The sequence below is a fragment of the Anopheles aquasalis genome, chromosome 3 (assembly GCF_943734665.1).
Source record: "Anopheles aquasalis chromosome 3, idAnoAquaMG_Q_19, whole genome shotgun sequence".
Lineage (NCBI taxonomy): Eukaryota > Metazoa > Arthropoda > Insecta > Diptera > Culicidae > Anopheles > Anopheles aquasalis.
The window spans coordinates 33,951,596-33,979,170 of NC_064878.1; the positions used below are offsets into that span (position 1 = coordinate 33,951,596).

Genomic DNA, 27,575 nt, shown 5'->3' on the forward strand with positions numbered 1-27,575 from the left:
CGCATCTGTATCCAGTTTGGATACGGACTTTTTTCTTAACAAACTGTCGAAAAATCTATGTAATTTTACCATCGTGGAGAACATGGCCAAATTTGCTTTTTACCAAAGTGTATTAACTAAACAGGCGAAGTCATAGCACTTCGCTCACCGCCATATTGGATTTATTCTAGCCTTCAGAGGCTGTCAAATACATGTTTACCAAATCCGCAGAAAGCGTTTGGTGCAAGATGTGTCAATTAACCAGGTGAAGTCATCCCGAACAAAATCCCTCGCGAAGATTAGAAAAATGAATGAAAAAAACTGACAGATGCTGAACCTTCTGAAAGATTGTTTTGGTTGAAATCAGAGATGCTGTTTTCGATTTGAGGAGTAAGAAATCTGTTTCGAAGGTTCAAGTTTTTCAAGTTTTTAAGAATTCTGATTCTAAAAGTGTAAAAGGTCAAGTTTTCAATCCCTTCGGGAGACAGCACTGATGATTTGGGCGCTACCGGCGGATGATGCTCGCTGGAAGCGGTGCCTTACGGATCCGCGGTCCTTCCACTCGCTCCTTTGTTGAAAACAATGAGTATGAATCATTTAAACGAGCAAAAGCGATACTATGGTGCTTATTCTGTAGCTTGCGATTACGATGGCCTCTAGGTGATGATTCATTTGGTTCATTTTTTGTTCATTTTTGTGTTCACGATCCCCTACTGTCGAGTGCATTTTTGTGATCGACAGCTGGCGTTCTGTTTACATCGAGCATCGAGCATCTGAAGAACAGTTATAGCGTCCTGATTGTGCATCAATAATTTCTTTCTGCTAATCGTATACTATTATTACAAAGGTTAAGTCGTTTTTGATACAGAAAAATCAAGTTAATTCACAGTTTTTTACTTCAAACTGTTATTTTGAATTGTTTATTGTTTTCGAAACGTTTCGAAACAACGAGTTGAAGTTTCGAAATTCGCATGAATCATTGAACGCCTGAGGCCATCGTAATCGCAAGTTACAGAATAAGCACCTATATCTGACAAAATCATTGAAAATTTCCGGATATCCTTCGTATCACCAAACGCTTTCTGTCGATTTGGTAAACATGTATTTGACAGCTCGTGAAGGAAATCAAAAATCCAATATGGCGGCTAGTGAAGTGCTATGACTTTACCTGTTATAGCTAAACACTTTGCATTACACTCTGAGTTTATACCAAAGTGTCTATAGGAAACAGGTGAAGTCATAGCACTTTTTTTCTTTTTTGCTTTTTTTTTGTTTTTTTGACATTCGACGCCTTGTTTACGTTCATCACCAAACCAGCGTGCGTTTGAATCCGAAAAAGTGCAATGGTTTTATCAGGTATATTATCTACTTTTGCTCGTTTAAATGATACATTTTCTAATTTTAAAACAAATGAGCAGCCCCGCTGTGGCTAACAACGTGTCAGCAGGGGCCGAAAACGCCGACTATCTCTGATTCTGAAACGAGTGGAAAAGGCCCGGATCCGGCTTCCACCGATAGCCGGTCACTGTCGGCTTAGACTATTGGTTGTGATGGACAATCACATCAGCGCTATATGCTCAGTGCATCCAAAGGCGGGTGTTGTCGCGTGTCCGACCAGAGATCCGGCGAAGGTGAAACCTCTTCGCTTGTTCCGAACACGGAGCAGCAAGGAGAAGGAGTGGGTTCTTCTGCCCGAATAAAGGCAGCTCCAGCGCGCTTTCAGCCCAGCGAGCTACGCAAAATCTATAAGGCATCTTAAAACCACCAATGTAGAACAATCAGAGCACTGAAAAACTGGAAAAATTTTAACTTTCTTTACGGATTTCTTACATCTCAAAGCGAATACAGCGTTCCCAACGCAACCAAAACATAGACACGAACTGTCAGTTTTTTTTCATTCATTTTTCTAATCGTCGCGAGCGATTTTGTTCGGGATGACTTCACCTGTTTCCTATAGACACTTTGGTCTGGAGGCGCTGTAAGCGGGAACTTCACATTTTTCTCTTTTCCGTGCGCTAGAAGAACACTCTTGTCGTTGTTTTTAAAATATGTTTTTCCGAATCGGAAATGTTGTTTCCCGCGAAAAGAGAACATTTACGAGCAGATTTACATCGAAGGGCATCTTAGATAATAGGGAGCTACCGCCACGATTAGACCATTCCATTGCCCCAAAGTATGAAGTATTTCGAGACATTGATGCGCCGGTTATTTTCGATGTGGAAGAAGAACGACTTATGTTCAAAAGAAAAATCATCTACACCAACATAACTAATACATTCAAGGACATCAACCTTTCTCGTAAGTATATGAAGCTACAAATCAACACAAGGAAATGATACGAAGAAAACATTTTGTTACAGGAGCAGAGGAAGGGGTATTCGATCTTAATGATTTAGTTGCCATTCTGAAATTGCAAAATGTTATAGATATGTTTGTTTGTGCTGTACCGAAACACATAAAGTATGTAGATTATATGTGTGTTGTTTCCGGTCGTAACAGGAAGCACATGTTGGGAATAGCCGAGACAGTTAAAAAGACCTTCAAAATCAAAAGACATACGTCTGATCCAATTCCAAAGATAGAAGGAGAAACCAGCAGTGACTGGATGGCAATGGATCTGGGTAGATTTTGTTAATAAATGTATTAAAAAATGGCTAAGGCTGACACGCTACTTTTATCTATTTTAGGCAATATTGCAATGCATATTTTCTCGCCAGCAGCACGAGAGCGGTATGATTTGGAATCCCTCTGGACAGTTGGAGCATCTTACGATAGAGAGTTTAATAAACCAAAGGAAGATATGGTACAGTTGTTCGAGAAGCATACGGTGTATTTGCACGATTTAAAATCGCTGAATTGAGGAAACATATACGACCTACGTTTTTAAAGTTTTGAAAAAAAGCGAACTTTTGGTAAAATTGTTTGTATCCCATCAAAATATATGGAAGTGTTCTCCTGTAAAAATTGTAGTGTTTTTTTGGCGCATATGAAGCAGCTTAATAAACCCGGGGATACATGAAGCGTAAACTCTCGTATAGACTCAGAATGTAATGCCTAAAAGATTATACTTATGTCAAAAAGATTATAGGCCCGCGGAGCGTAAATCCGAGCGTAAAAGCAAGCGTAAACACAGCACCAACATGAAGCGTAGAGCCGGCGATACATGAAGCGTAAACTCTCGTATAAACTCAGAATGTAATGCCAAAAAGTTTACGCTTCGTGTGGCAGGCATAATCGCATAAAAGTTTATACCGAAACGTCAAATGCAATTACATTCGGGCACCTGCAATTACACTATGCTATTACATCAATTACATGTGTTTCTGGCCACAAAAAACATAAATCGACGAGATAAGTTGATTTCTGAACATCTTTTTATATATTTTAAGATGTTTTTACTGTATATTAGCGATTGTAGAACATTCAATTCATCATAACGCTACGCTTCATGTTGGTGTTGAGTTTACGCTTGCTTTTACCCTCGGATTTACGCTCCGCGGGCCTATAATCTTTTTGACATAAGTATAATCTTTTTGGCATTACACTCTGAGTTTATACGAGAGTTTACGCTTCGTGTATTCCTACCTTAGCGTTATGATGAATTGAATGTTCTACAATCGCTAATATACAGTAAAAACATCTTTAAATATAAAAAAAGATGTTCAGAAATCAACTTATCTCGTCGATTTATGTTTTTTGTGGCCAAAAACACATGTAATTGATGTAATAGCATAGTGTAATTGCAGGTGCACGAATGTAATTGCAGTTGACGTTTCGGTATAAACTTTTATGCGATTATGCCTGCCACACGAAGCGTAAACTTTTTGGCATTACATTCTGAGTTTATACGAGAGTTTACGCTTCGTGTATTCCTGCCTTAATGCCAAAACGATTATGCTTCGTGTGGCAGGCATAATCGCATAAAAGTTTATACTGAAACGTCAACTGCAATTACATTCGTGCATCTGCAATTACATTAATTACATGTGTTTCTGGCCACAAAAAACATAAATCGACGAGATAAGTTGATTTCCGAACATCTTCTTTTATATTTTAAGATGTTTTTACTGTATATTAGCGATTGTAGAACATTCAATTCATCATAACGCTACGCTTCATGTTGGTGCTGTGTTTACGCTTGCTTTTACGCTCGGATTTACGCTCCGCGGGCCTATAATGTTTTTGACATAAGTATAATCTTTTTGGCATTACACTCTGAGTTTATACGAGAGTTTACGCTTCACGTATCTCCGGCTTAAAAGTTGTCCTGTTTTTCAAATGTGTAAAAATCTACAGATTGAAGCGGATTCTGAACGGAACGCAGGAGGCAAACAAACCAGCGTTGCTCAGCTATTTGTATTGGCTTGAATCTGGCGTAATCCTGATAATCGTTGCTTTTGCGGGCAAATTACTGTTTATCATTATTTAATAAGTTGTTTGTATTATTATGATGATATTCTTCGTGTTTTCAATGTGCCCAGCGCACCACATTGACACAGAACATCTACTCGGATCTGTTAACGCTTAACAGACCCGCGCGTAGAACAATGGTTAAGCATTAACAGACCCGAATTAATCCATTGTGGGCTAAACCTTCCAGTCGTAGCGTGTTGAAGAGACTACCAGAGCATGAAATAGTAGATCTCTTCAACATCTCCGTGCACCGATTAAGATGACCAATATACAACAAAATTAGTTCTGTTAAACATTAATGCAAAATATGGGTCGTAGAATGGGACGCGATTACTTTACTGTTCCATACAATGGCAATCAATAATCGGATCAGGAGCCTGGAAGCAATGGTAATCAACAGGGGCCAAGGTTAATGGCAACACCTCCTCAGATATTAATGTACGCTGAAATATTTGATTACGGCTTACGGGTCCTTCCCCAGGTGACATCGCGAACAAACGTCTTTGATCTCGGATTTCGAAAATGGCATAATATGGATAACTTTAGAAAGTAATTTTAAGAGTATGTTTGTTTATTAGGTGTAAAAGAAAATGGAACATTTCGAAGAATCGTGTTATAAGCGTAACTCTCTAATGGCCGGTCTACACGCTCAGATGTGGTCTGTGCGATGCGATTGCGCAAATCAATATCGTATTCGGATTAAGGCAATCGTGGAACATTCACACGCTACGATTTCAATGCGTATTCCTACGCCTTTGTGTACCGATCGGTATAATCTTCACTTTTACACGCCAAAGACTTTCGTAAAATGCTCAAACATCCAAATTATAAACCACACGCACATATGTATGGAAATTGGAGGGATATTAATGCACTTTTGCTCAAATTGTTGATATCTGCGACAACAGCCGAAAATTACCAAATTTTTGCAATTTTTACCACATGCCACAGACCAAATCGGAGCGCCTGAACCAGCCATAACAGGTTCATTCAGCTGGTTAAAAACAAATATGAGCGAATGCAGTGCGTAAGTTTACATATCGCACTTGCACTGCTACTTAATGGTATTAATAAAGTTCATAATTTTTCATTTAAAGCATAATTTAATTAAAAAAGTGCATGGTATAACGTGCGAACAAGTAATGCTTGAATATACTATGATATTATGAATAATGAAATTTAAACGGCTTCACGTATAAATTAAATGGCTAGAGAATGTAAATGCAAACGGCTTATCATTTAATGTTTACTATTTTAGCAAATTCTAATAGTATTATTACCAACGATGACAACCATTCCCTCATCTTGTAGTTCCCTCAGTGCGTCTTCAAATTGTTCTTTTGTTACGAGCTAGGAAAAAAACATAAATAAGAAAATAACAAACTATGATTCGGTACCTAAAATAATATTAGAAGTACATACCATTTGCGAAGCTTCCTTTGTTTCGCCAAAGAGTTTTTGGTAAGGAATAGTGGAGATTTTTCCTTTTGTCTTTAAGTTAGCTTTTATGGATGATACTAGTTCAATACGCTTCTTCCGAGCAGCATTAGATAAGCCAGTAGTCAAAATGCCGACATCGATTTTACCAGACAGTGGATCTGTAGCTGACTGTTTCAAAGCTTCTCGGTGTAGACGCCAGGCTTCTTCAACATCTTGTCTGTCAACGGTTTCACTAAGCCGCACCTTAGCATGAGCTTCTGACAGCCGAATTAAGCTTTCCAGTTGCCGAGGGTAGGCCGAAATCTGACCTTTTCCAGATCCTACTTTACGCATGTCAACATAAACTTGAATTAACCTTTGTTGTGCTTCCTCAGATATTTCAGGATTGATGTGTTCCTTAGCATATGCAATATAGTCCCGAAGTACACTCATGTCCTTTAAATAAAAAAGGTATAAAATAAATCCAAAAGCACTATGGATGCATATACTTTTGTGGAACTCTCTTTCTCAAATACTGTACAGACATATCCAGACATTTAGATGAATCTTAAGTTAAATAAGCACAACACTTACCACCAAGTTGTCTTCATCTTCATTTCTAGTAGCATAATACATCGAGACCAAATGAACTGCAAGGCGCCGGTCGAAAACTTCATCTTGCGGGTCTAATATAAGGAAGATTAGATCGAATCTGGAAATCAAAGTATGAGGAAGCTGCACGTTGTCGATGATGGTTTTGTTCTTATTCCATTGAGATTCTGAAGGATTAGCAGCAGCAAGAATCGAGGTTCGTGCGTTCAACTGGCAGATGATGCCTACTTTTGCTATACTGAGTGTTTGCTGTTCCATCACTTCGTGTAGAACACTTCTTGTGGCATCATTCATCTTATCAAACTCATCAATACAACATACACCATTATCTGCCAACACAAGGGCACCACTAGAATAATAAATAAAGAAGTAGCAGCGTCTGTTGAAGAAAATATGTACGCCGCATATACATACGTTTGAAGAACAAGTTGCCGTGTTTCAGAATCCTTAGTAACATATGCTGTTAAACCAACTGCTGAAGACCCTCGACCTGAGGTGTATTGGGTACGGGGCACTAAATTGTAAACGTATTGCAACAATTGAGACTTTGATGTGCCCGGATCTCCACACAAGAGAATATGGATTTCAGCCCGAAAGTTTTGCCTTCCAGAAGTTGCTTGTTTTTTCTTGGATCCTCCAAACATTTGTAACATAATGCCTTTCTTCACGTCAGTATTTTCGTAAATAGAAGGAGCGATACAGCGAGCCAAACGATCGTAAACATCTGGTTTCTGAGAAATCCTTTTTAAAAGTTCGACGCGCTCCGGTGAAAACATATGAGATTTGCCTTCCTCTTCTTCATAAAGCCGTTTATCGTCGACTTTGCGAAAATGGAGCACGTCAATGTGTGTTCGGTAGACGGATTTCATCGATGTTTGGCGAGGATTTTCTTGCATGGGCATCGCTTTGTATATTCCGGTAACAGTTACTCGATCGCCTGGTTGTACTTTATCAACTAGGTCTTCATGAGCCATAAGCAATACATTATGGGGAGTTTGTCCGGCAGCCATGTCGTCGGGAGACTCTTGAAGTTTAATTAATTGACGATCGGCAAATTGTGATCGATTGTGTATTAGTTGAAAACAGTGATTGGAATTGCAATTGGTACACAAAGTGGGTTCTGCAATACGTCCTCTTTCAAGTTCAACAAACGTACCAAAGCTGCAGATAGAACATTTGAAAAAAGCGCAGCGCATCTCTGGAATAATATTAGATGTACGAATAACCATGCCACTGATCGTGATTATTTGATCAATATCTTCCGGATTCAGTCCACGCATTGCCCGTGTCTTGTCCGCATTGAAAGGCCGAACTTGGATTTGATGATAGAGTGTAGCGGCTGGGAATTGCTCAAAGAACATTTCATTTACTGCAATATCTAATGCCGGAATAACCTATATGAAAAACGTAAATTCATTAGCAACAATTTCTAAACATAATGATATAATATTTATACTAACGTCCTGAGGATAGCAGACGAGTTGACGGTACAAAGACTCATCGAATGTTTTTAAATGAGCACAATTTAAATTCAAAAAAGGTTCCTCAAGTGTATGTATCTGAAACAGGAATTTGGTAGAATTTTAACGATATTCATTTTCTCGAGTTAAAATGCTTACCTCCTCTAATTTTTGAATATAAAGTGGTTCATTAACATTCATTCCCTGGGTAATTTCGTCTTCTGCCGCATTCGGATCAATGTAACGCATTATGAATTGTTTAAACTTGTGCATACATTCGTCCACCACAACATTAGTGCCCCATACAACTAATCGATGACCGGAAGAAGCAGAATCCGTAGCTAAGTGACGATCCTCGTTGATAACATTGGGGCTACTATCGTGGATGCCGACGACTACTTGGCGAAAAAACTGATCCACTCGAACATCTGGTCTCTGACGCATTGGCGTTCCACGAACACCAGATCGAGGGGTTCGAATCGAACCCAATGAGCTTGGTGTTCCGTAATTCAACGGAGAACTCATATCAATCTCGCTTATTCCATGAACTCGAACGTACGGACTCGTAGCTGTTACATTACGAGGAGCGCCACAGGTACCCGGAGATGTCAACCTCGTTGAATGGTGCTCAGAGCTTTCTTGCACCAAACCATGATCATTTTGTGGCATTGGGCAGCCGATTCGATGCGACGTTTCAGTATCATTATTCGATGATGCTTAAAGATATTGTAGAGTAATTATACCTTAATTAATTGACTGTAATTGTTTACCAACTAAGATTCTTTCGTAGGCGATTCTTTTTCTGCAAACCTTCACGGGAACTGTTGCCAGAGTCCTTTGTTTGACGATTTGGCCGAATTGGGCTAGACATTCTCTTGATGCACTTTTCAATATATTAGAGAATGCTATAAATATTAAAGAGAATGTAGCCAAGAACACACTAATTACGCGGAACGCGCACAAACATGAACCAAAATGCGCGCGATTATCATAAAAACACAACACATTTTTCTGGTGTATTCTTCATTCAAGATTTTTGCATTTTTTGATATAGGGTGACAAAGTCCCAGTTATACCAGATTTTTTTTCGAGCGGAAGCCCCGTTGACACAGAACATTTACACGCTCCTGTTAATCCAGGGATACATGAAGCGTAAACTCTCGTATAAACTCAGAATGTAATGCCAAAAAGTTTACGCTTCGTGTGGCAGGCATAATCGCATAAAAGTTTATACCGAAACGTCAACTGCAATTACATTCGGGCACCTGCAATTACACTATGCTATTACATCAATTACATGTGTTTTTGGCCACAAAAAACATAAATCGACGAGATAAGTTGATTTCTGAACATCTTTTTATATATTTTAAGATGTTAGTTGCTGTATTAGCGATTGTAGAACATTCAATTCTTCATAACGCTACGCTTCATGTTGGTGCTAAGCTTAAGCCGGGGATACATGAAGCGTAAACTCAAGCGTAAATATAAAATTAATTTACACTTGAACATGTTTACATGACCGGGTTGAGACGTGTAATCCGAATTATACTGAACTTTTATCGACTTTTGTGAGAAAAATAGGATCTTTTTTCCGAAGAAAAAGATTAAAAACGCTAGTAATGAACACTCACTATTAATGCAAACCACAAACAGAAAATATAGTGAGGCAAATCGCTTGCAAACAGCGTTTACGCTAGGATTTATGCTCCGTGGACCTATAATCTCTTTTACACCGTGTAAACGGCAAATGTAAACTTTTTGGCATTACATTCTGAGTTTACGCTTGAGTTTACGCTTCATGTATCGCCGGCTTTACGCTTGCTTTTAAGCCGGCGATACATGAAGCGTAAACTCAAGCGTAAATATAAAATTAAGGTGCTTATTCTGTAACTTTCGATTACGATGGCCTCAGGCGTTCGATTCATTTGGTTCATTTTATGTTCATTTGGTGTTCACGATCGCCTGCATGTCGAGTGCATTTTTGTGGTCGACAGCTGGCGTTCTGTTTACATCGAGCATCGAGCATCTGAAAAACAGTTATAGCGTCCTGATTGTGCATCAATAATTTCTTTCTGCTAATCGTATACTATTATTACAAAGGTTAAGTCGTTATTATACCGAAAAAAACAAGTTAATTAACAGTTTTTTTACTTCAAACTGTCATTTTGAATTGTTTATTGTTTTCGAAACGTTTCGAAATTCGCATGAATCATCGAACGCCTGAGGCCATCGCAATCGAAAGTTACAGAATAAGCACCTAATTTACACTTGAACATGTTTACATGACCGGGTTGAGACGCGCAATCCGAATTACACTGAACTTTTATCGACTTTTGTGAGAAAAATAGGATCTTCTTTCCGAAGAAAAAGATTAGAAACGCTAGTAATGATCACTCACTATTAATGCAATCCACAAACAAGAAATATATAGAGGCAAATCGCTTGCAAACAGCGTTTACGCTAGGATTTATGCTCCGTGGACCTATAATCTCTTTTACACCGTGTAAACGGCAAATGTAAACTTTTTGGCATTACATTCTGAGTTTACGCTAGAGTTTACGCTTCGTGTATCCCTGGCTTTATGCCAAAAAGTTTACATTTGCCGTTTACACGGTGTAAAAAAGAATAAGCCGGGGATACATGAAGCGTAAGGTGCTTATTCTGTAACTCGCGATTACGATGGCCTCTAGGCGATGATTCATTTGGTTAATTTTGTGTTCATTTTGGTGTTCACGATCGGCTGCATGTCGAGTGCATTTTTGTGGTCGACAGCTGGCGTTTTGTTTACGTCGAGCATCGAGCATCTGAAAAACGATTATAACGTCCTGATTATGCATTAATAATTTCTTCCTGCTAATCGTATACTATTATTACAAAGGTTAAGTCGTTTTTATACCGAAAAAAACAAGTTAATTAACAGTTTTTTTACTTCAAACTGTCATTTTGAATTGTTTATTGTTTTCGAAACGTTTCGAAACAACGAGTTGAAGTTTCGAAATTCGCATGAATCATCGAACGCCTGAGGCCATCGAAATCGCCCGGTACAGAATAAGCACCTTACTTTCATTTTGCCCTAGACCACCGAGTGATTTGTTGTCTTTTAACTAATTTGCTCACTTCATTAAAAAATTAAGCCATCGATATGTTTCTATTCGAAGGCAAATGCCTATTCTTTATTCTTTGGTTGTAATAATACAGCCACCGAAACCTCAAAAACCCAAATGGGATAGATCCGCTGGATATCGCGACGCTTCGGCCACCGTTTCCGCTCCCGGTCTTCGTTCGTTCTTTACCGCACCGATTCAGCTTGCCATTGATCTGAGCGAAAAGGGAAAGGAAGGGGGAAATCGCCCACGAGTCGTGGCATCACTGCAGTGCACATGGAACACCGTGTGCGTCAAGGGCCACCTTGCACGGTAATGGTAAATGAGGTAGCATCATAGAAACGTTCGGTAGTTTTTTGCACCTTACAAACCACCTGAAAAAATTCACTTACTTCTAGTGGCAAACAAGCCTAGTCCGGCAAACAAGCCGCTGACCGAAAAGCCTAAAGCCGGGGATACATGAAGCGTAAACTCTCGTATAAACTCAGAATGTAATGCCAAAAAGTTTACGCTTCGTGTGGCAGGCATAATCGCATAAAAGTTTATACCGAAACGTCAACTGCAATTACATTCGTGCACCTGCAATTACACTATGCTATTACATCAATTACATGTGTTTCTGGCCACAAAAAACATAAATCGACGAGATAAGTTGATTTCCGAACATCTTCTTTTATATTTTAAGATGTTTTTACTGTATATTAGCGATTGTAGAACATTCAATTCTTCATAACGCTACGCTTCATGTTGGTGCTGTGTTTACGCTTGCTTTTACGCTCAGATTTACACTCAGCGGGCCTATAATCTTTTTGACATAAGTATAATCTTTTTGGCATTAGACAGTTTCTACACATAGCCAAAATTTGGCGGCTAAAGTCAAAAAAAGAGAACTTCATTTTTCCAACATTTTGGAAAAAATAATGGCAGATGGAGACAAATTTATATCTACGGTACGGCGTACACTGGAGTGCAGCATTATGTGTCTGCCGATCAGCTTAAAGCATATTATATTTTTAAAAAAGCTGTTTGCAGGTGTGTTAAAGTTATTTCGCGATGATTCTGTAGTTTTTCTGAAGTTCTTCTTTTCAAGCGTCCCTACACACACCATTATTTTTTTTATATGGAGCCTTAAATTTTGCCGACAATTTTGACTTTAGCCGCCAAATTTTGGCTCTGTGTAGAAACTGTCTTACAGTCTGAGTTTATACGAGAGTTTACGCTTCATGTATCCCCGGCTTAATAAAGCGAAGAAAAGACTCATAATAAAGCGTCTCTGGTTCGATCAAGCAGATACCGAGCGCGGTGGGATAATAACATTGTTCCGGCGGAGCTCAAAACAAGGCATACCCAGTTTGCAGTGAGAAGGTTTTCTCACTATGGAAAAGATGATTCGAAGTTGATTCTAACTTGATTCTTTTTGATTCGGCATACGGCGAGATCCATGCAATCGGCCATTCAGTATGAAGTTAGAATCAAGGGGCCCCATACAACTTAGAATCAACTTTCGTGAAACCCGAACCCGAACGCACCCCCCCTTCGTGTGCTCTCGTGTGCCAGTAAGCCCCCCCCCCCTTTTCTTTCTATTCTCCCGCCGCCATAACCCAGTTGGCAATTTGAAGCGCTCGGCTTACCCCTCTGCCTGCGACGTAGCGGGATGAAGGCTGCGGCGGCTGAGAAAGAAGCCCCCTCTGCCTGCGACGCGGTCGAGGAAGAGGCGAGCGCGACGCTCACTATGAAACCGCTCGTAGGCAGCGGGGAAAAGAGCGGAAGAAACCGCGGGGGGAGGAGGTTTCGTGCGCGAGCTTGTGGAGCGCGGCTGCGGCGGAGGAAGGGCGGAATGGGAAGAGAAGAAGGGGGAACGAAAACGAACGCGAGCTTGTGGGTTTCAATTACGCGGAGAGGGAAGGTCGGCAAGGGAAGAAAGCCTTCTGCAAACCAAGCGCGTAACGCTGCGTACGTAAACGAGCGTACGTTGCGGAGCGTAGGCGCCTACATACCGGTCACGTTGCGGAGCGGAACGTACTAGTGTATTTTGCTTGCGTATATATGATACGATCTAAATCCAGTTTTTCCTTTTTGATGTTAAAAATCAATTAAGTTCACGTGATTGAGGTTCCTTTTTGTTAAAAAGTTTCAAATATTATCCATTTATTTTTGTATAAATGATCGTGTACGCTTGCTGACAAAAATTCACCAAAAGATATTTTTTATATTTGCTTGACGTTTGAAGTCGTACGTATACACCAATTAATATCATGTCCTTGGCGATTCAGTTATGCCGATCGTGGTTATCAGAGAAGGACGACCGGAAATCTGTGTATATTGTTATTAAATATTATATTTTATTTTATTTATTATTATATTATTTTATAATTATGTTTATATTGTTAACATGCAACATGATTTTGCTTCCATCTAACGGTACATTCAAACCCAAACCACGGATTTCGCCTTTCGCGCCGCGTTTGACATTGCTTTTCGCTGCGTTTCGCCGCGTTTCGCCCAAAAAATGTAAAATTCTACATTGCTCCGCAGCGCAACGCTCCGTTACGAACGCTCGTTTACGTGCTTGGTATGCAGGGCCCAGTGCAATCCCATACATTCCACCACCGTTTGACAGCTACGCTCCGCAACGTACGCAGCGTTACGCGCCTGGTTTGCAGAAGCCTGAAGGGCGAAGCGAACGCGAGTGTGTTCAAGACGGACGGCAGCGCGAAAGTAAGAGGAATAGCAAAAAGAGACGGAGCAATCTCGAGCAAAATTCGACTAAGTCCCGATCGCGGACAGTCGGAAATTTTCTTAGTCCCGGGACGCACGCTCTACGCTGGCGGCAAAGTGCAAGTGCAGAAAAGTGTTACCAAGATGTTGACGATAATCCACACGCAAGGTAAGCCAAGCTGGCGTTGTAAGGTGCACTGCAAAAGGTTAAACACTTTTGGATTTTTCTCTTCCTTTTCTGCATGTACCCGAGCATTGTGATCAGCGTACGCGCACCCAACATCAGGCCGAGCAGGAAAGTTCTCGATCGCAGCCCGTATCACGCCACCACAACGACGACTTCAAGCAGTGAAGAGTACGACGCCACCACCACCAACAGCAACGCAGAAAAATGACGTCACAAAATGACGACGTCATATACGTGTGACGTCAGCAAAAAGAAATAGAAAAATAAACGCCACCGCCATTGGGCGGTAGCTCATCGACCAATCGCAGCGTAGTTCATTTGGGGGGTGGGGGGGGGGGGGGGGGCACACGAGAGCACACGAAGGTGGGCTGCGTTCGGGTTTCACGAAAGTTGGTTCTTGGGTGCCTTGGCCCCTTGTTTCTCGGTTGGGACTGGGGAAGGCGATTTGTATTGACTCGCTTATATGCCAGTACCAACCAAGTCCCATCTCAGAAACAACTTTTCTATAGTGAGAAAACCTTCTCACTGCGAACTGGGAAAGAACGATTCCTCTCTCAGTATGGAGCTTCGCTGTTTAGCGAAATTCTCAGAGTGTGTGTCGCATGCCGCCGTTGATTCCCTGTGTGCCTACGAGCGAGTGTGTGCGCCACTCGCGGCGAACAGCTGCATGCTCTCGTATGGCGTGTATGATCGAGCGAGAGAGGGATATCGCTTGCCTTTTCTCGCATGGGACCGCGGCTTTGGAGACCGTTTCAAACTACTTTAGTTTTTATATATTTTTCTCTAAGGTGCTTATTCTGTAACTTTCGATTACGATGGCCTCAGGCGTTAGATTCATTTGGTTCATTTTGTGTTCATTTGGTGTTCACGATCGCCTGCATGTCGAGTGCATTTTTGTGGTCGACAGCTGGCGTTCTGTTTACATCGAGCATCGAGCATCTGAAAAACAGTTTTAGCGTCCTGATTGTGCATCAATAATTTCTTTCTGCTAATCGTATACTATTATTACAAAGGTTAAGTCGTTTTTATACCGAAAAAAACAAGTTAATTAACAGTTTTTTTACTTCAAACTGTCATTTTGAATTGTTTATTGTTTTCGAAACGTTTCGAAATTCGCATGAATCATTGAACGCCTGAGGCCATCGTAATCGAAAGTTACAGAATAAGCACCTAATAAAAAAAGGAATTTGAATGTAAAATTGTAGCTTTTTAAATTGTTAATGATTTAGGTGTGATTTGGTACCAGATAATCGTTGGTTTGGCCTGTAAAAATGCCGCATCAAGCTGCAGAAGTCGACTCAAAATCGTTTACCAAACTTCCTTTTCCGTACATTTAGGCAAGAATTGTTGAGCCGGATGTTGATTGTTTAGTATTTCTTAAACTTATTTAAACCTGTCCTATGTATGAAAAGAATTGTAGAACAATTCCTTCCTCAATCACATGTTTGCCGTGAAGTGGTTTGTAACTCTTTTACACTCGTTCCGCAAGCTGATAGTAAAGATCTATACTTCTTGTACGAACGATGAGACAAAGGATAATAAAGCACTCCGATTCTTCAAAAGTGTAACTCTTTTTCTAAATTTGCTGAACATTCAGTCGCAGATTAAAATGCTTTGTTAAGGGGTTTTGTTTCCAAGCAAAAGTAATTGGGAAAGAACGATTCTTTCGAGTGCACTACAGAACAACGATGGTGCAAACCCGGTAATAATTTCGGCAATTCTTTTAGCACATTCCTCGAATCAAAACGGTACATTCAATTTTTCCTAATCAACGCACTCTTCACTCTTGGCTTTGCCTTTGAGACCAGCCGGGCTGAAACAAAGGTTGCTTTACAGAATCAAAGAGGAATACGCAAGAGGAACAATAGAGACAACGTAATGCAATATTAGTAGTCTAACGAAACATCGATAGATGTACCTTAGCGGATAGAAACGGCTCATGAAATACTTCGGAACCAGCGCTGTTAGCCTTTCGATTGCGCTCGGTTGTCTCTCCGTCTGGAGTAACATGCATTAAACGGTTTATAATGCATTTGTAATTAATTACAAACACATTTACTTCCAAAGAATCCCAAAGACGAAAGGTTCTATCATGTAGAAGTGTCCGTTTGAATTTGTCCTCGCTTTTTAATAGTGGTATTTGTGTTTTATATCCTGCCTGCTTGCAGACGATCGTACGTAAAACAGTTGGCAACTGCACTTTGTGCGTACCGTTTTGGGGTTGATATAAACTATTAGATGATATTTCAGAAGGCCAAGGCCAAGACCGCTCGTCGGTTGTATCACCTGATAAGAATATCGTCACCACTGAGACAAACTTGTGCGGCCCTCGTTGATACAGCGGAATACGTCTTTTTCAGAAATCGAGGTTTGTTGAAGCCAGGATTGAATGAACGCCAATAAGTAAGATAACCTTTTACACCACAGACAACTATGTGAGCCACTTAATAACATGGCTGCATCTGGATACTCTTAGCAAAACTGCAAGTGTTTCTTTGCATACCTTGGTTGCCTTTAGAACTAGCAAAATTTAAAACAATTCTGTGACTTGGCGCCGCTATTATGCAATTTGGCACGGACCATTCTTAGTTGAGAAATGCTTTTCACGAGTGCAGAGACTGTTACCAGAAGTAGATAATGTTAGTGCAAAGCAAACTGTTGTTGCAAACATTATTCTAAATAGCTCTGCTAAAGTAAACGTGCCGCCTATGAAGGATTAAGCACAGCTCGGCGATGAATCGTTTGCTAAACGATCCTATTTCACAAACAGATTCAGACCGTATAAAGCTGGATAGATTTGTGCAAGACACTTGATGCGCAATTTTAGGAGACCGAGACAGGAATTTTTACTATAATCATCAAGAATCACCCCGAAACGGACACTGATGATGATATGGAAAGGAAGAACAGATATTTTTTCTCGGGCCGCTCCCTTGAGAGATCTGCCAATAAATCGTCCTTGAGTTGCCGCTAACAATTTGAGTGTAACAACGTTTTCCTGCATCCCTAATGGTACTTCTAGTTCTGGCAGCCACCCACATTTCCCTTGATTATGAGCTACAATCGTTTCATGTAATCTTTCAGTGGCCAAGGCGTGCAGCGTGCCTTGCCGTGGTTGAGCCTTGCTGGTGGAGATCGTGCTTTTGATTGATATCATTTACGGTCCTTAAAATGCCATCCATTTGTTTTCAATGCAAGGTGTGACTGCCTTAGCAGAAATGCACTTCAGCTAGTGCACACTTTGCAGTAACAAGGGCAACTTTATGCGCCTCGATTTGCATCCGATCGCGGCTCCGTCGCGGCTACTAAATGCCAGCCTTTCCGCAGCTTTTCCCACTGCCAATTACGCTACTGCTGCGAATAGCAATCGTACTTGACCAGCACGCAGTATCGTTTAACCTTATCATCCTTACAGCTCGCGCTAAACGGTCCATCCCAACGCGATGGGAAGCATGAAAAACCACATCTCTATGCGGTGGACACCGTGGAGCGCGAGTTGATGATCGAACAAACATTTGGTAAAAGAGCACAAAGAGCAAAACTATTCATCATGTGTGCACAGCACTCTCCGTTTCGCATATTCTTATTGATATGCATACTTATTGATTTCAAATTGATAAAGTTGTGCACCGTGTTATTGGGCGTTTAAAGTGCTCCGCCACAGAGTTTGGTTCCGGTCGCATCGACGAAATACAACCACATCGGCAGGTAAGTATGGTTCTCTCAATAAATAATCGCCATGCATTAATCGTTCTCTCGAATAATTCCAGCCGCGAAACACCGATCACGACTACCATCACACAGACACCGACCCACGGCCCCACAGCCATGACCAAAGACGAAGTCGTTCCCTCTACAGAATAACAGCTGTAGCACAGAGCGAGGGAAAAAGGAGAAAGGAACACAGAGAGAAAAGAGAATCGGGAAGAGAGAGAGAACCGGCCCGGCGGCTGCGACCGACCATTCTCTTTTTTTTTTGCTCTCAACCGCAGTCACGAGCCACCATGAACAAGGCATATTTGCTCGCACGCTATCAATCTTAACGTCTAGCTACGCGTGCACAGCGTCCAGCTCACACAGCGTGCAGTAGGGCCTACCTCCGTACGAATGATGCCCCTCGGTCACTAACATTATGTGGCCACAGGTCTCGCGTTGGTTATGTGAAATCCAATCTGCGCAGCGGCAACAACGAAACGTTGATTCTAGCTTGACCGAGCTCTCCGTAACACTTCCTAATGCCCGTGGAAACAACAAACGCGGACAGCTAAGTAAGGATCTCTGCTCCCTGCTTTCGAAGAATGATGCACACTTCCGGAAACCAAACATCATAGCACTGTATGAAATGAGGAAAACAAGGAGACATGACGCACAGGAACGAAACTCATACGATCGTAGCCAAGAATACCTACAATCAGCTCACCGGAATCGATGCCACCACGCCGGCCAGCATCCGAACAGCATCCGATTCACGAAATCTGAGACAGTTTCTACACACAGCCAAAATTTGGCGGCTAAAGTCAAAATTGTCGGCAAAAGTCAAAAGCTCCATATAAAAAAAATAATGGTGTGTGTAGGGACGCTTGAAAAGAAGAACTTCAGAAAAACTACAGAATCATCGCGAAATAACTTTAACACACCTGCAAACAGCTTTTTTTAAAATGTAATATGCTTTAAGCTGATCGGCAGACACATAATGCTGCGCTCCAGTGTAGGCCGTACCGTAGATGTAGATTTGTCTCCATCTGCCATTATTTTTTCCAAAATGTTGGAAAAATGAAGTTCTCTTTTTTTGACTTTAGCCGCCAAATTTTGGCTGTGTGTAGAAACTGTCTGAACAACGCTGTGACAACCTTGAACATCCGAAGCTTGCGATAGTTGGCCACCAGTTGACAGGAAGACGATGTGAGCAGTGTAAATCCTTCGAACCTCCTTTTCCGACGGTCCGGAGTCGGTTACGGATCCTTCCGGACGATAGCAAAACGTTGTGATCACGGGCCAACCATTTCTATTGTTGCACCAAGGGTCCCGCGTCAACAGTTCAGACAGGCGCATCGTTTCTTCCTGATGCGTCTCAACAAAGTCGCCACACTCAGGAAAGGAAACAAACTAAAAGAAAAGTATCACAATGAGTTCGTCGGGAGTAAAAGAAAAATAATACCAACCATTTTCAACTCAAACGAAACGCATTTTCCTCAAGCCGGCGCGCTTGAGATTTCGACCCTTAAGAGTAAGAGAAATGGAAATATATTGTTATCTTTCCTTCTTTTTCTCTCTCACGCGGTTTCCACAGGCCTCTCCAGCGTTCGCAAAGCGCGCCTCAGCTCGCTCATACAAAATCATCCTCTCTGAGCTTCACTTGTATGAGAGTTCGTTCTCGAAATTGGCTCTCTCGAATAAAACTGTCAAAATCACCAACTCGCCCATACACCTTTTGGGCATTAATTTTATATTTAAGCCGGGGATACATGAAGCGTAAACTCAAGCGTAAAGCCGGCGATACATGAAGCGTAAACTCTAGCGTAAACTCAGAATGTAATGCCAAAAGCCGGGGATACATGAAGCGTAAACTCTAGCGTAAACTCAGAATGTAATGCCAAAAGCCGGGGATACATGAAGCCGGCGATACATGAAGCGTAAACTCTCGTATAAACTCAGACAGTTTCTACACACAGCCAAAATTTGGCGGCTAAAGTCAAAATTATCGGCAAAAGTCAAAAGCTCCATATAAAAAAAATAATGGTGTGTGTAGGGACGCTTGAAAAGAAGAACTTCAGAAAAACTACAGAATCATCGCGAAATAACTTTAACACACCTGCAAACAGCTTTTTTTAAAATGTAATATGCTTTAAGCTGATCGGCAGACACATAATGCTGCGCTCCAGTGTAGGCCGTACCGTAGATGTAGATTTGTCTCCATCTGCCATTATTTTTTCCAAAATGTTGGAAAAATGAAGTTCTCTTTTTTTGACTTTAGCCGCCAAATTTTGGCTGTGTGTAGAAACTGTCTCAGAATGTAATGCCAAACAGTTTACATTTGCCGTTTACACGGTGTAAAACAGATTATAGGTCCACGGAGCATAAATCCTAGCGTAAACGCTGTTTGCAAGCGATTGGCCTCTCTATATTTCCTGTTTGTGGTTTGCATTAATAGTGAGTGATCAGTACTAGCGTTTTTCATCTTTTTCTTCGGAAAAAAGATCATATTTTTCTCACAAACGTCGATAAAAGTTCAGTGTAATTCGGATTACGCGTCTCAACCTGGTCATGTAAACATGTTCAAGTGTAAATTAATTTTATATTTACGCTTGAGTTTACGCTTCATGTATCGCCGGCTTTACGCTTGAGTTTACGCTTCGTGTATTCCTGCCTTATGAGATTTGCCCGTCGGGTAGCACCCCTCTCAAGTGAGTGCGACCCTATTTGTGCTCTTTTTCACAGGAGCGGAACGTGAAATCGTAAATTAAGGTATTTACGAAGGGATTTTCTTTTATTATAATTTTAGAAGTGTTTATCCCCCCCCCCCCTTTTTTTTCTTCCTCATATCTTAATTTTCGTTCTAAAGTTTGTGGTCTTGTGAAAAAGAGCAACAAGAAAATTTTCACATCGCAAGCAAAATATTTAGTATGTTTGGAATCACCCTGAGATTTCCATAGAATTCTTTTCACTGCTCGCTGGGAAGTTGTTCGCTTGATACACTCATTACACGCACACACGCGCACACGAGCGGTCGTTCACCCCGTGACGCTAGTCAGCTAGGTCGCGTTGTCCGTGTAGGCTTCCGAGTAATCTTCACTTTTCTCATAGTTTGGTCGATTCGGCGAAGCCACGATAACAATAGCTGCAGCCGGCGTTTTGTTAGTGTACATTTTAGAGAGAGCAATGATCTCTTGACCGCGTGCTTTTCTTCAACGGTTCGAAAAATTGCGGAAAAAAGTGCGATACAAATACTTCGAGCAAAGTGTCTATTAACAACAGATAACGCATGTGCGGGTTTACGGATTCAGTTAGCAGAAATGCGAGCAAACCTAGTATAGTTTGTTTGGGTGTTTATCCGAAATCACTAAATGGAAATGGCAAAGCAACCATCGGTGTTGTGAATTGAGTGATAACTGTATTCGGTGGAAAACCGCACAAATTGATGCCGGTGAAGCATTTTGTAGAGTCATGGAAAATCGCTTTGATGAACATCTGCCCCAAAAAGAATCTTATCGGTACAATAAGCTACGGTGGTGATGATGCACATGCTTCGACGGTCGTGTTGTGTGAAGTTAGTTAAGTGATTGCCATTTCTTGCGTAAATTAGGCGCTCGATCGCTTAGGCGCATTCATTTCAACGTCCATCTTGTAAAGTGCTATTTTCATTCGACCCAACTCTTTAGTCGCAATCACAATTGGTGGATTGTGCAAGTGGAAAGGCTAGTTGCGTGCCGTCGTTTTCAACTTTAAAGCCACACTGTCCTCTGCGCGGATTGTATAATGTGATGTTCGTTACTAAATGGCAGATGGTATGAAAAATGAGCGAAAACGAGACCACAGGTCCATGAGCGAAACGAGACCCGGCAGAGGTCCAGTAGTATTAGACAGTATCGGTGCTCCAAAGGTGAGTGACCAGCACGCCGTCAGCGCTATTTCCGGTTCAATGTGCTTACCTTTCCTAAAAAATCCCTTTCCCTTTCGTACCATATAAGTCGGCAGCAAATAAGTATGCTTTAAAATTACAAACGATCCCGTTACTAAATCTAGGATTTTCATCTCTCCTGAGAATGATTGCAGTGTGGATGAAAGGAGGTACAGAATGTATTCAAAGGACATGTTAAGTCGGTTGTTTAAATTTAAATGACCAAATAGCATGTTAAATCTAAAAGGGTATCGCGATTATAAGGTATAAAAAACATCGTTGCTGCACCTTGACTATTATAAGGGCAGGAGATGAAAACGTGTGTAAATTTACCTGCTATTTAAAACTACTTTTTGCAAATTGAACATATTTTAAAACATCTGGAACTCTCGAATCTGTTAAGATGATGATTATTTCGATCAAATATTAAGCTGTATATTCTTAAATGTAGCTAAAAGTGTCGAACATTGATAAATTTTATGTACTTGGCCGATTTGGTCGACGTAATCGTACCTGTTGTTTGTTGCATTCGAGCCAATGCGCCGGTAGGGATGGAGGAAGGGCTAGCTGATGTGTTTCGTATCATTCTATAGTATACGGCTGTTTGGGATGTTGTACTGAGCTGTTGTATTGGAGAACGACGAATATCCCGGCAGCGGCCGACCATGACTTGTATGTATGCGTGAAGCTTTGCGCCTTCGCACAGCATGGTCGACAGTATAATTAAATATGTGTCAAAAGAGCAATAACCTTTGGCTCAAAAGGAATGAGTGTAAAGAAAATAACGGTAATTGCTGATCGCAATAGTTACCTTAACTGCAATAGAAAAAATACCTTTCAATATTATACATTTTAAACTCTGCATAATTATAATTCTAAATGTGTGTGTGTTTGAAATTATAATTATGCGTCCATGTATACTCTAATAAAATAAAAACTGATGAGTCCCTCGCCTTATAATACACTATGTTTCATAATGATAGCCTCACCCTGCTTTTTCGAGTAAAGCTCCCCAAAAATAATTAAAAATACTGTAAATGTTACTTTCATCATTAAAAGACGCATGCCGTTTGAATTTTGAAAAAATATTAAAAATTGTGGATTTGGGAGCCAAAAATCCAAAAATGAGGTGTTTCATGATAGCCTTACCCTACAAACAAATTAAATTAAGATGGAAAACAATTCATCAGGCTATCAATGTTATTTTATTTATAATCAGTAACTCCTCCTCCTGCGGGATGGCATGCTTACAGCGAGCATGAAAAATGTTGCAGTGCGCAAGGATCACCAGGCACTCTTATTAGCTACTTCCACCTGATCTATGGTGTCAAATTGCCTACCATTCCCGCCAATCATTTTCCATCGGATTTAAGTCCGGAGAAATCGCTGGCGAGGACATTACATTGATGTTTGTATACTTTAAGTAGGCAAGTGTCGCCGTGGTGGCGTTATTTTACTGAAAAAAAAATCTATTCACGATGGTTTTGCTTCAAATATGGCTCCAAATGGCCTAGGAATGGCCTAGGAATAGATTAAGGGGGGACTTTGGTATTTAATTTTTATTTGTGACACATGTTTTTAACATTTTTTCCTGAAAGCTGATCCTTTCAAGAGTATTGTGTAAAAGTTTTGGATCAATTGAAGAAAAACTGACAAAGATACAGATTTTTGAAAATCCGCGTTTCATACAAGGCTCCATGCATGCAGCCCGCTTCTTTGAAGAGCGTTTCCCTAAACCAACGTTTTCAAAGTCGGTGCCCATCGTACCGTAAAAAAAAACTACTGGGCCGATCGTTTTGAATTTTTTTACACATAATCTGTACACTTTTTGCCAGGTCATATATCATTAAAATTGTTGCCGTCGAGATATCATTAAAATGGTTGATCCCTCATTTTAAACAATTATGTAAAGCTCGTTTTTTTGGCAGAATCGCAAAAAGCATCACTTTCTTAACTTCAAAAATCTGCTAAAATTGGCATATCAGCAAAAACTCTCCGGGGCTACTTACATAAACTTTTAATCTTTCTAGCGAGTGCCGATTTGTATATTTCAGATGACTAGTCATGTCGCTGCGATGGTCACCGTAAAAAGTACCTTTTCGAAGACACGACTGCCAAAATTTGATGCCATGGATTCATTTCTCAATGAATGTTAATTAATTCCCTTAAGGAATGCATAGTCCATCATAGAAATCAACTCGAAAGGAATCTAAAATAGGGTAGTTTTATCGTTTACATCGGCTTATTATTACTGATAAAATGTTTTATTGACATTGTCGGAAGATAAATGTGCGGAATGCAATTTTTGAATTGGAAATTTGTTTTTTAGACATTAATTAAACCATTTTTTTATTAGTCGGCTACAAATGCTGAACAGTGTATTATAAATGCCTTTATTGACTTAAACAGAAATTACTGCTCTTTTAAATCTGCTTCCCACTCATTTTTTCTTCTATTTTTTAGGATTTTCAATCGTTAGGCTATATTTCTCACGACACGAAACTCACTAAAGTTGAAAAATTATGAAACAGAAGAACTGGAGTATGAAGTTCAGGACGTGTGCTGCTGTTTGTGAATAAGTATAAATTGATTGTCTTCTGCTGTCTGTTTTGGCGTGCATCACCAACCACCGCGATGGCAGACGATAATGGTTAGTTGTAAGGATTTAAGGTAAGTCTTCGAAGTAACATTTTCTATTAGTCAATTATTTTAGTCACTAGATAAGTGTTTCTTATGCGGTTTAAATAACGTTGTGTTAGTCAAAAGAAATCCGTTGCATCGATAGTGTTATGATGTGAAATAGTAGAACCAAAACATATTGATACCTTTATCACAATGATATTATTTGTGAATCTATGTGTATTTGTGAAGGCACTCTAAAAGTGATCTGCAGCAAATTTGCGCTATCTCTATAGAGGTTTCCTTGTTTATCAACCTTGATAACAATTCGTCGTGCGATATCAACTACTTACACTGCCTTACAAATGGAATGAATGTGTTTGGTGAACTGCTGAATGAAACACAATGTCTTCATCAATAACAAATGGAAATTTACTCTGAAAGTGTTTGTATAGTTGTTATAAGCAACGAAGAAGAAACATTTTAGGATCGTATAGATGATTTAAAATAAATTAAAAATATGTAGAGTTCAACGATTTAGTTTAATCGATTCTGCTTAGTTTTTTTTGTAAATTCAGAGTGTGCATCAATGTGCGAATGATTCTAATGGCATGATACACTATACATGGTGTACTATACATTTGCTTGTCTTCATTCTGCATGGTATTGGGTCCTGGTTACCGCAAAGTAAGCGCTATTACGACCTTTAAATTTAAACTTTACGAAGCGTTAAGGAATCTAAAGATAAGAAATCTTATCTTTCTCTGTAAAGGTGTAATGAAGACTCTGATATTGCGCATATAGGTCATTGGTCCTATTCTCATTCCTGAGAAAACATCATGATTCGATCATGAAAACACATGATTCGTTCAATAGTATGCAATATAAACTTTTTGTTCTTTGTGTATTATGGAGAGTCGGTATTAGGGGGAATCTTAAACACAATGTAACACACCACAGTATAACACAATGTAAATGTATTAGACCACCTACCGAACATGTTCGCGCTTATATAAACATTAAACTACAAACCTTCTAGTATAATTTTTAGGAATTTATATGGTACTAGTTGTCCCGGCAAACTTCGTTCTGCCACTATGAGAGTCGATTGATTTAAGATGTTGGATGTAGAATTTTTAATGCAACATAAAAAAGGAAATGGGATTTTTATTTTATTCAACTGGGAAGCTTTTTGATGCACTATTTTTTCGTTTTTTTTTGTTTGCTGCATAAGTGTAACAGTTTTTGTAGTTTTGGGTGTGCCTCAGAAAATCGAATCGAAATTTTAGTGCCTTGCAAAGTCAACAAACCTTATCTATCTTCCCTATTACAAAACACGATATTTCTTTGGGGGATCGTGGAATCATACCGAAATGCGGCGCGATGTAATTGAACAACGGGAGGATTTGCATTGGGTCCACATCTACGATCCTGATCTCAATTGCGTTCTTGATCTTTGACTTCAATTTTTAAACATACGTAATAGAAGCTGAGAACTTGCTTGATCCCGTTGCTCAGAGGTCTGATTTCTACGGAGTAGCGCCATTCTTCTTGAATTTCGACTGAGCAATCCTTTTTCTTCTGATTATAAAATGACTCATCAAAATAATTTTTTTTTACCACAAAAAGTTCTTGATGGGGAGTACATCTAGTTTTTGTTCAAACCACAATAATCACCAAACTTAAAGCACTTGAGATTAGTCAATGTCCGTTGGATAACAAAATCGCGAAGGAAAAAATCATCGTTGGTATGCTCAAGCCCCTCGCTCTTTGGTCTAATGGAAGTAAAAAATTAGAAACTGATTTTGTGATCACTGTAGAAATTACCACAGTAGACGACGATGATCAAATTAGAGCAAGAATATCGAATTCAACGCAGTGGACATTGGAGCTGAAAGGTTGCCATGTAATGTTTTGAAATAATATCGAATCAAGTAGGCTGTGAGGTGGAAATCCGGAGCAAAATTGAGCTCATTAAAGGACAGAACTTACTCAAAATTTTCTTCCGTATAAACCTTCTCCAGAGCAAGACGAATTCATTGGTCCAAGAATGAGTGAAATCGGCCCATCCGTTCTCACGTGATGTGCGTTCGAAAGTATGAGTTTGATTTTTATATATACAGATATTATTATTATTGGGATGGGACTATCAAAAGGTGAATGCATTATTCATTCGGTCAGGTTTAGAAAGAGAATAGTACCATAGTAATAGCAGTATAAATATTCTACTTAAAAAACGAAAAAAAAACTCACCCAAATACAATCACATCATCGATACATCAATACATCGATTTTATATGTAAAATGTGCCAATGAATAAATAAACTGGTTATTGCCCAGAACGTTGACACACTGGTTCATATTTGGTAGATTAGAACCATTAGTCTTTTTCTTTTATACTAGCACGGCACTACTTTTCTATACATGACGTTTTCGTTTATCGGCAAACCTTTATTTTATAACCTTATATTAACGTGTGAATGGGTACATAGAAATCAGTATGGTTATTAGCCTGGTTTTTTAAAGGATAACTTGCTTGGAAACAAACGACAATACTATTTGTTAAAAACGTTTTTCATGAAAAAATATTTAATAAAACATACATCTCGTATGTCTGAAATGAGCTTTGTTTTAAGCCGGCGATACATGAAGCGTAAACTCTCGTATAAACTCAGAATGTAATGCCAAAAAGTTTACATTTGCCGTTTACACGATGTAAAAGAGATTATAGGTCCACGGAGCATAAATCCTAGCGTAAACGCTGTTTGCAAGCGATTTGCCCCACTACATTTCCTGTTCGTGGTTTGCATTAATAGTGAGTGTTCATTACTAGCGTTTTTAATCTTTTTCTTTGGAAAAAAGATTCTATTTTTCTCACAAAAGTCGATTAAAGTTCAGTGTAATTCTGATTACGCGTCTCAACCCGGTCATGTAAACATGTTCAAGTGTAAATTTATTTTATATTTACGCTTGAGTTTACGCTTCATGTATCGCCGGCTTTAAACTTTCATACTTATGGCAATTGATATACACTTCTCCACAAAAGTGAATACACAGCAAGCAATTTTAGGAATAAATGCCTCTAGCTGTGTCTAGCATCGAATTAAAAATATGGGAAAATAATCAATTATGGTTTGACCTATTTTCAATCGATTGACGCTTGATTCGATGCCGTCCGATGTCGGTGTCTGGAGAAATTTTCAGAAAACTGCTGGAATGCCTCAAAATCGTTCCACAAAAGTCAGTACACACCACAGGTTTTTGTTTTGTATTTCGGTTTTTATTTAACTTCCTCCGACACTTTTTGTTATTTTCAGTATCGGGTAGCATGCCCTTTCATTTTTATTACTTCTGCCAACCGTCGTGGCATTGAATTAACTAAATTTTGCGTATAATCGGCCGAAATTGTACTCCATGCTTCTTGTAATTTGATCTCCAGATCCAAA

General features: G+C 39.9%; 3 protein-coding genes across 5 annotated transcripts in view; 1 reads left to right on the forward strand and 2 right to left on the reverse strand.

Annotated features, from left to right (window-relative positions):
• The window catches only part of LOC126575900 (protein immune deficiency), a 1,025-nt gene extending 934 nt beyond the window's left edge, over window positions 1–91 (reverse strand). The window contains exon 1 of the mRNA XM_050236919.1: window positions 1–91. This exon is cut by the window's left edge and continues 546 nt beyond it. Coding sequence (XP_050092876.1) covers window positions 1–84 — 84 coding nt within the window. The 5' untranslated portion in view covers window positions 85–91.
• A 1,919-nt stretch (window positions 92–2,010) lies between these two features.
• Window positions 2,011–3,006, forward strand: LOC126575907 (uncharacterized). Its single transcript, XM_050236926.1, has 3 exons — window positions 2,011–2,277; window positions 2,340–2,600; window positions 2,667–3,006. The coding sequence occupies exons 1-3, from the start codon at window positions 2,028–2,030 to the stop codon at window positions 2,837–2,839; spliced, it is 684 nt and encodes a 227-aa protein (XP_050092883.1). The 5' UTR covers window positions 2,011–2,027; the 3' UTR covers window positions 2,840–3,006.
• Window positions 3,007–4,942: 1,936 nt separating this feature from the next.
• LOC126575820 (DNA replication licensing factor MCM4) lies at window positions 4,943–18,365 on the reverse strand. 3 transcript variants are annotated; one of them, XM_050236737.1, is made up of 8 exons: window positions 18,302–18,365; window positions 17,990–18,225; window positions 8,043–8,599; window positions 7,884–7,982; window positions 6,838–7,817; window positions 6,406–6,772; window positions 5,815–6,267; window positions 4,943–5,742 (listed from the first exon to the last, which is right to left on the reverse strand). In XM_050236737.1, exons 2-8 carry the CDS (start codon window positions 18,219–18,221, stop codon window positions 5,647–5,649), a joined length of 2,784 nt encoding a protein of 927 aa, XP_050092694.1. In that variant the 5' UTR covers window positions 18,222–18,225; window positions 18,302–18,365; the 3' UTR covers window positions 4,943–5,646. The 3 variants fall into 3 exon arrangements, with proteins under 3 accessions (XP_050092694.1, XP_050092695.1, XP_050092696.1); XM_050236738.1 differs by lacking the exon at window positions 18,302–18,365 and having other exon boundaries at window positions 17,990–18,267; XM_050236739.1 differs by lacking the exons at window positions 17,990–18,225; window positions 18,302–18,365 and adding an exon at window positions 8,694–8,866.
• Between the last annotated feature and the right edge of the window lie 9,210 nt (window positions 18,366–27,575).

Bases quoted from the DNA above. Each gene is read 5' to 3' on its own strand.
- LOC126575907 (XM_050236926.1), top strand. From the start codon at position 2,028: ATGTTTTTCCGAATCGGAAATGTTGTTTCCCGCGAAAAGAGAACATTT. The intron at 2,278-2,339 runs GTAAGTATATGA...ATTTTGTTACAG, and splicing joins CAAGGACATCAACCTTTCTC to GAGCAGAGGAAGGGGTATTC. The intron at 2,601-2,666 runs GTAGATTTTGTT...TATCTATTTTAG, and splicing joins CTGGATGGCAATGGATCTGG to GCAATATTGCAATGCATATT.
- LOC126575820 (XM_050236737.1), bottom strand. From the start codon at position 18,221: ATGATGTTTGGTTTCCGGAAGTGTGCATCATTCTTCGAAAGCAGGGAG. The intron at 6,773-6,837 runs GTATGTATATGC...TTATTATTCTAG, and splicing joins CGGCAACTTGTTCTTCAAAC to TGGTGCCCTTGTGTTGGCAG. The intron at 6,268-6,405 runs GTAAGTGTTGTG...TTTTATTTAAAG, and splicing joins AAGATGAAGACAACTTGGTG to GACATGAGTGTACTTCGGGA.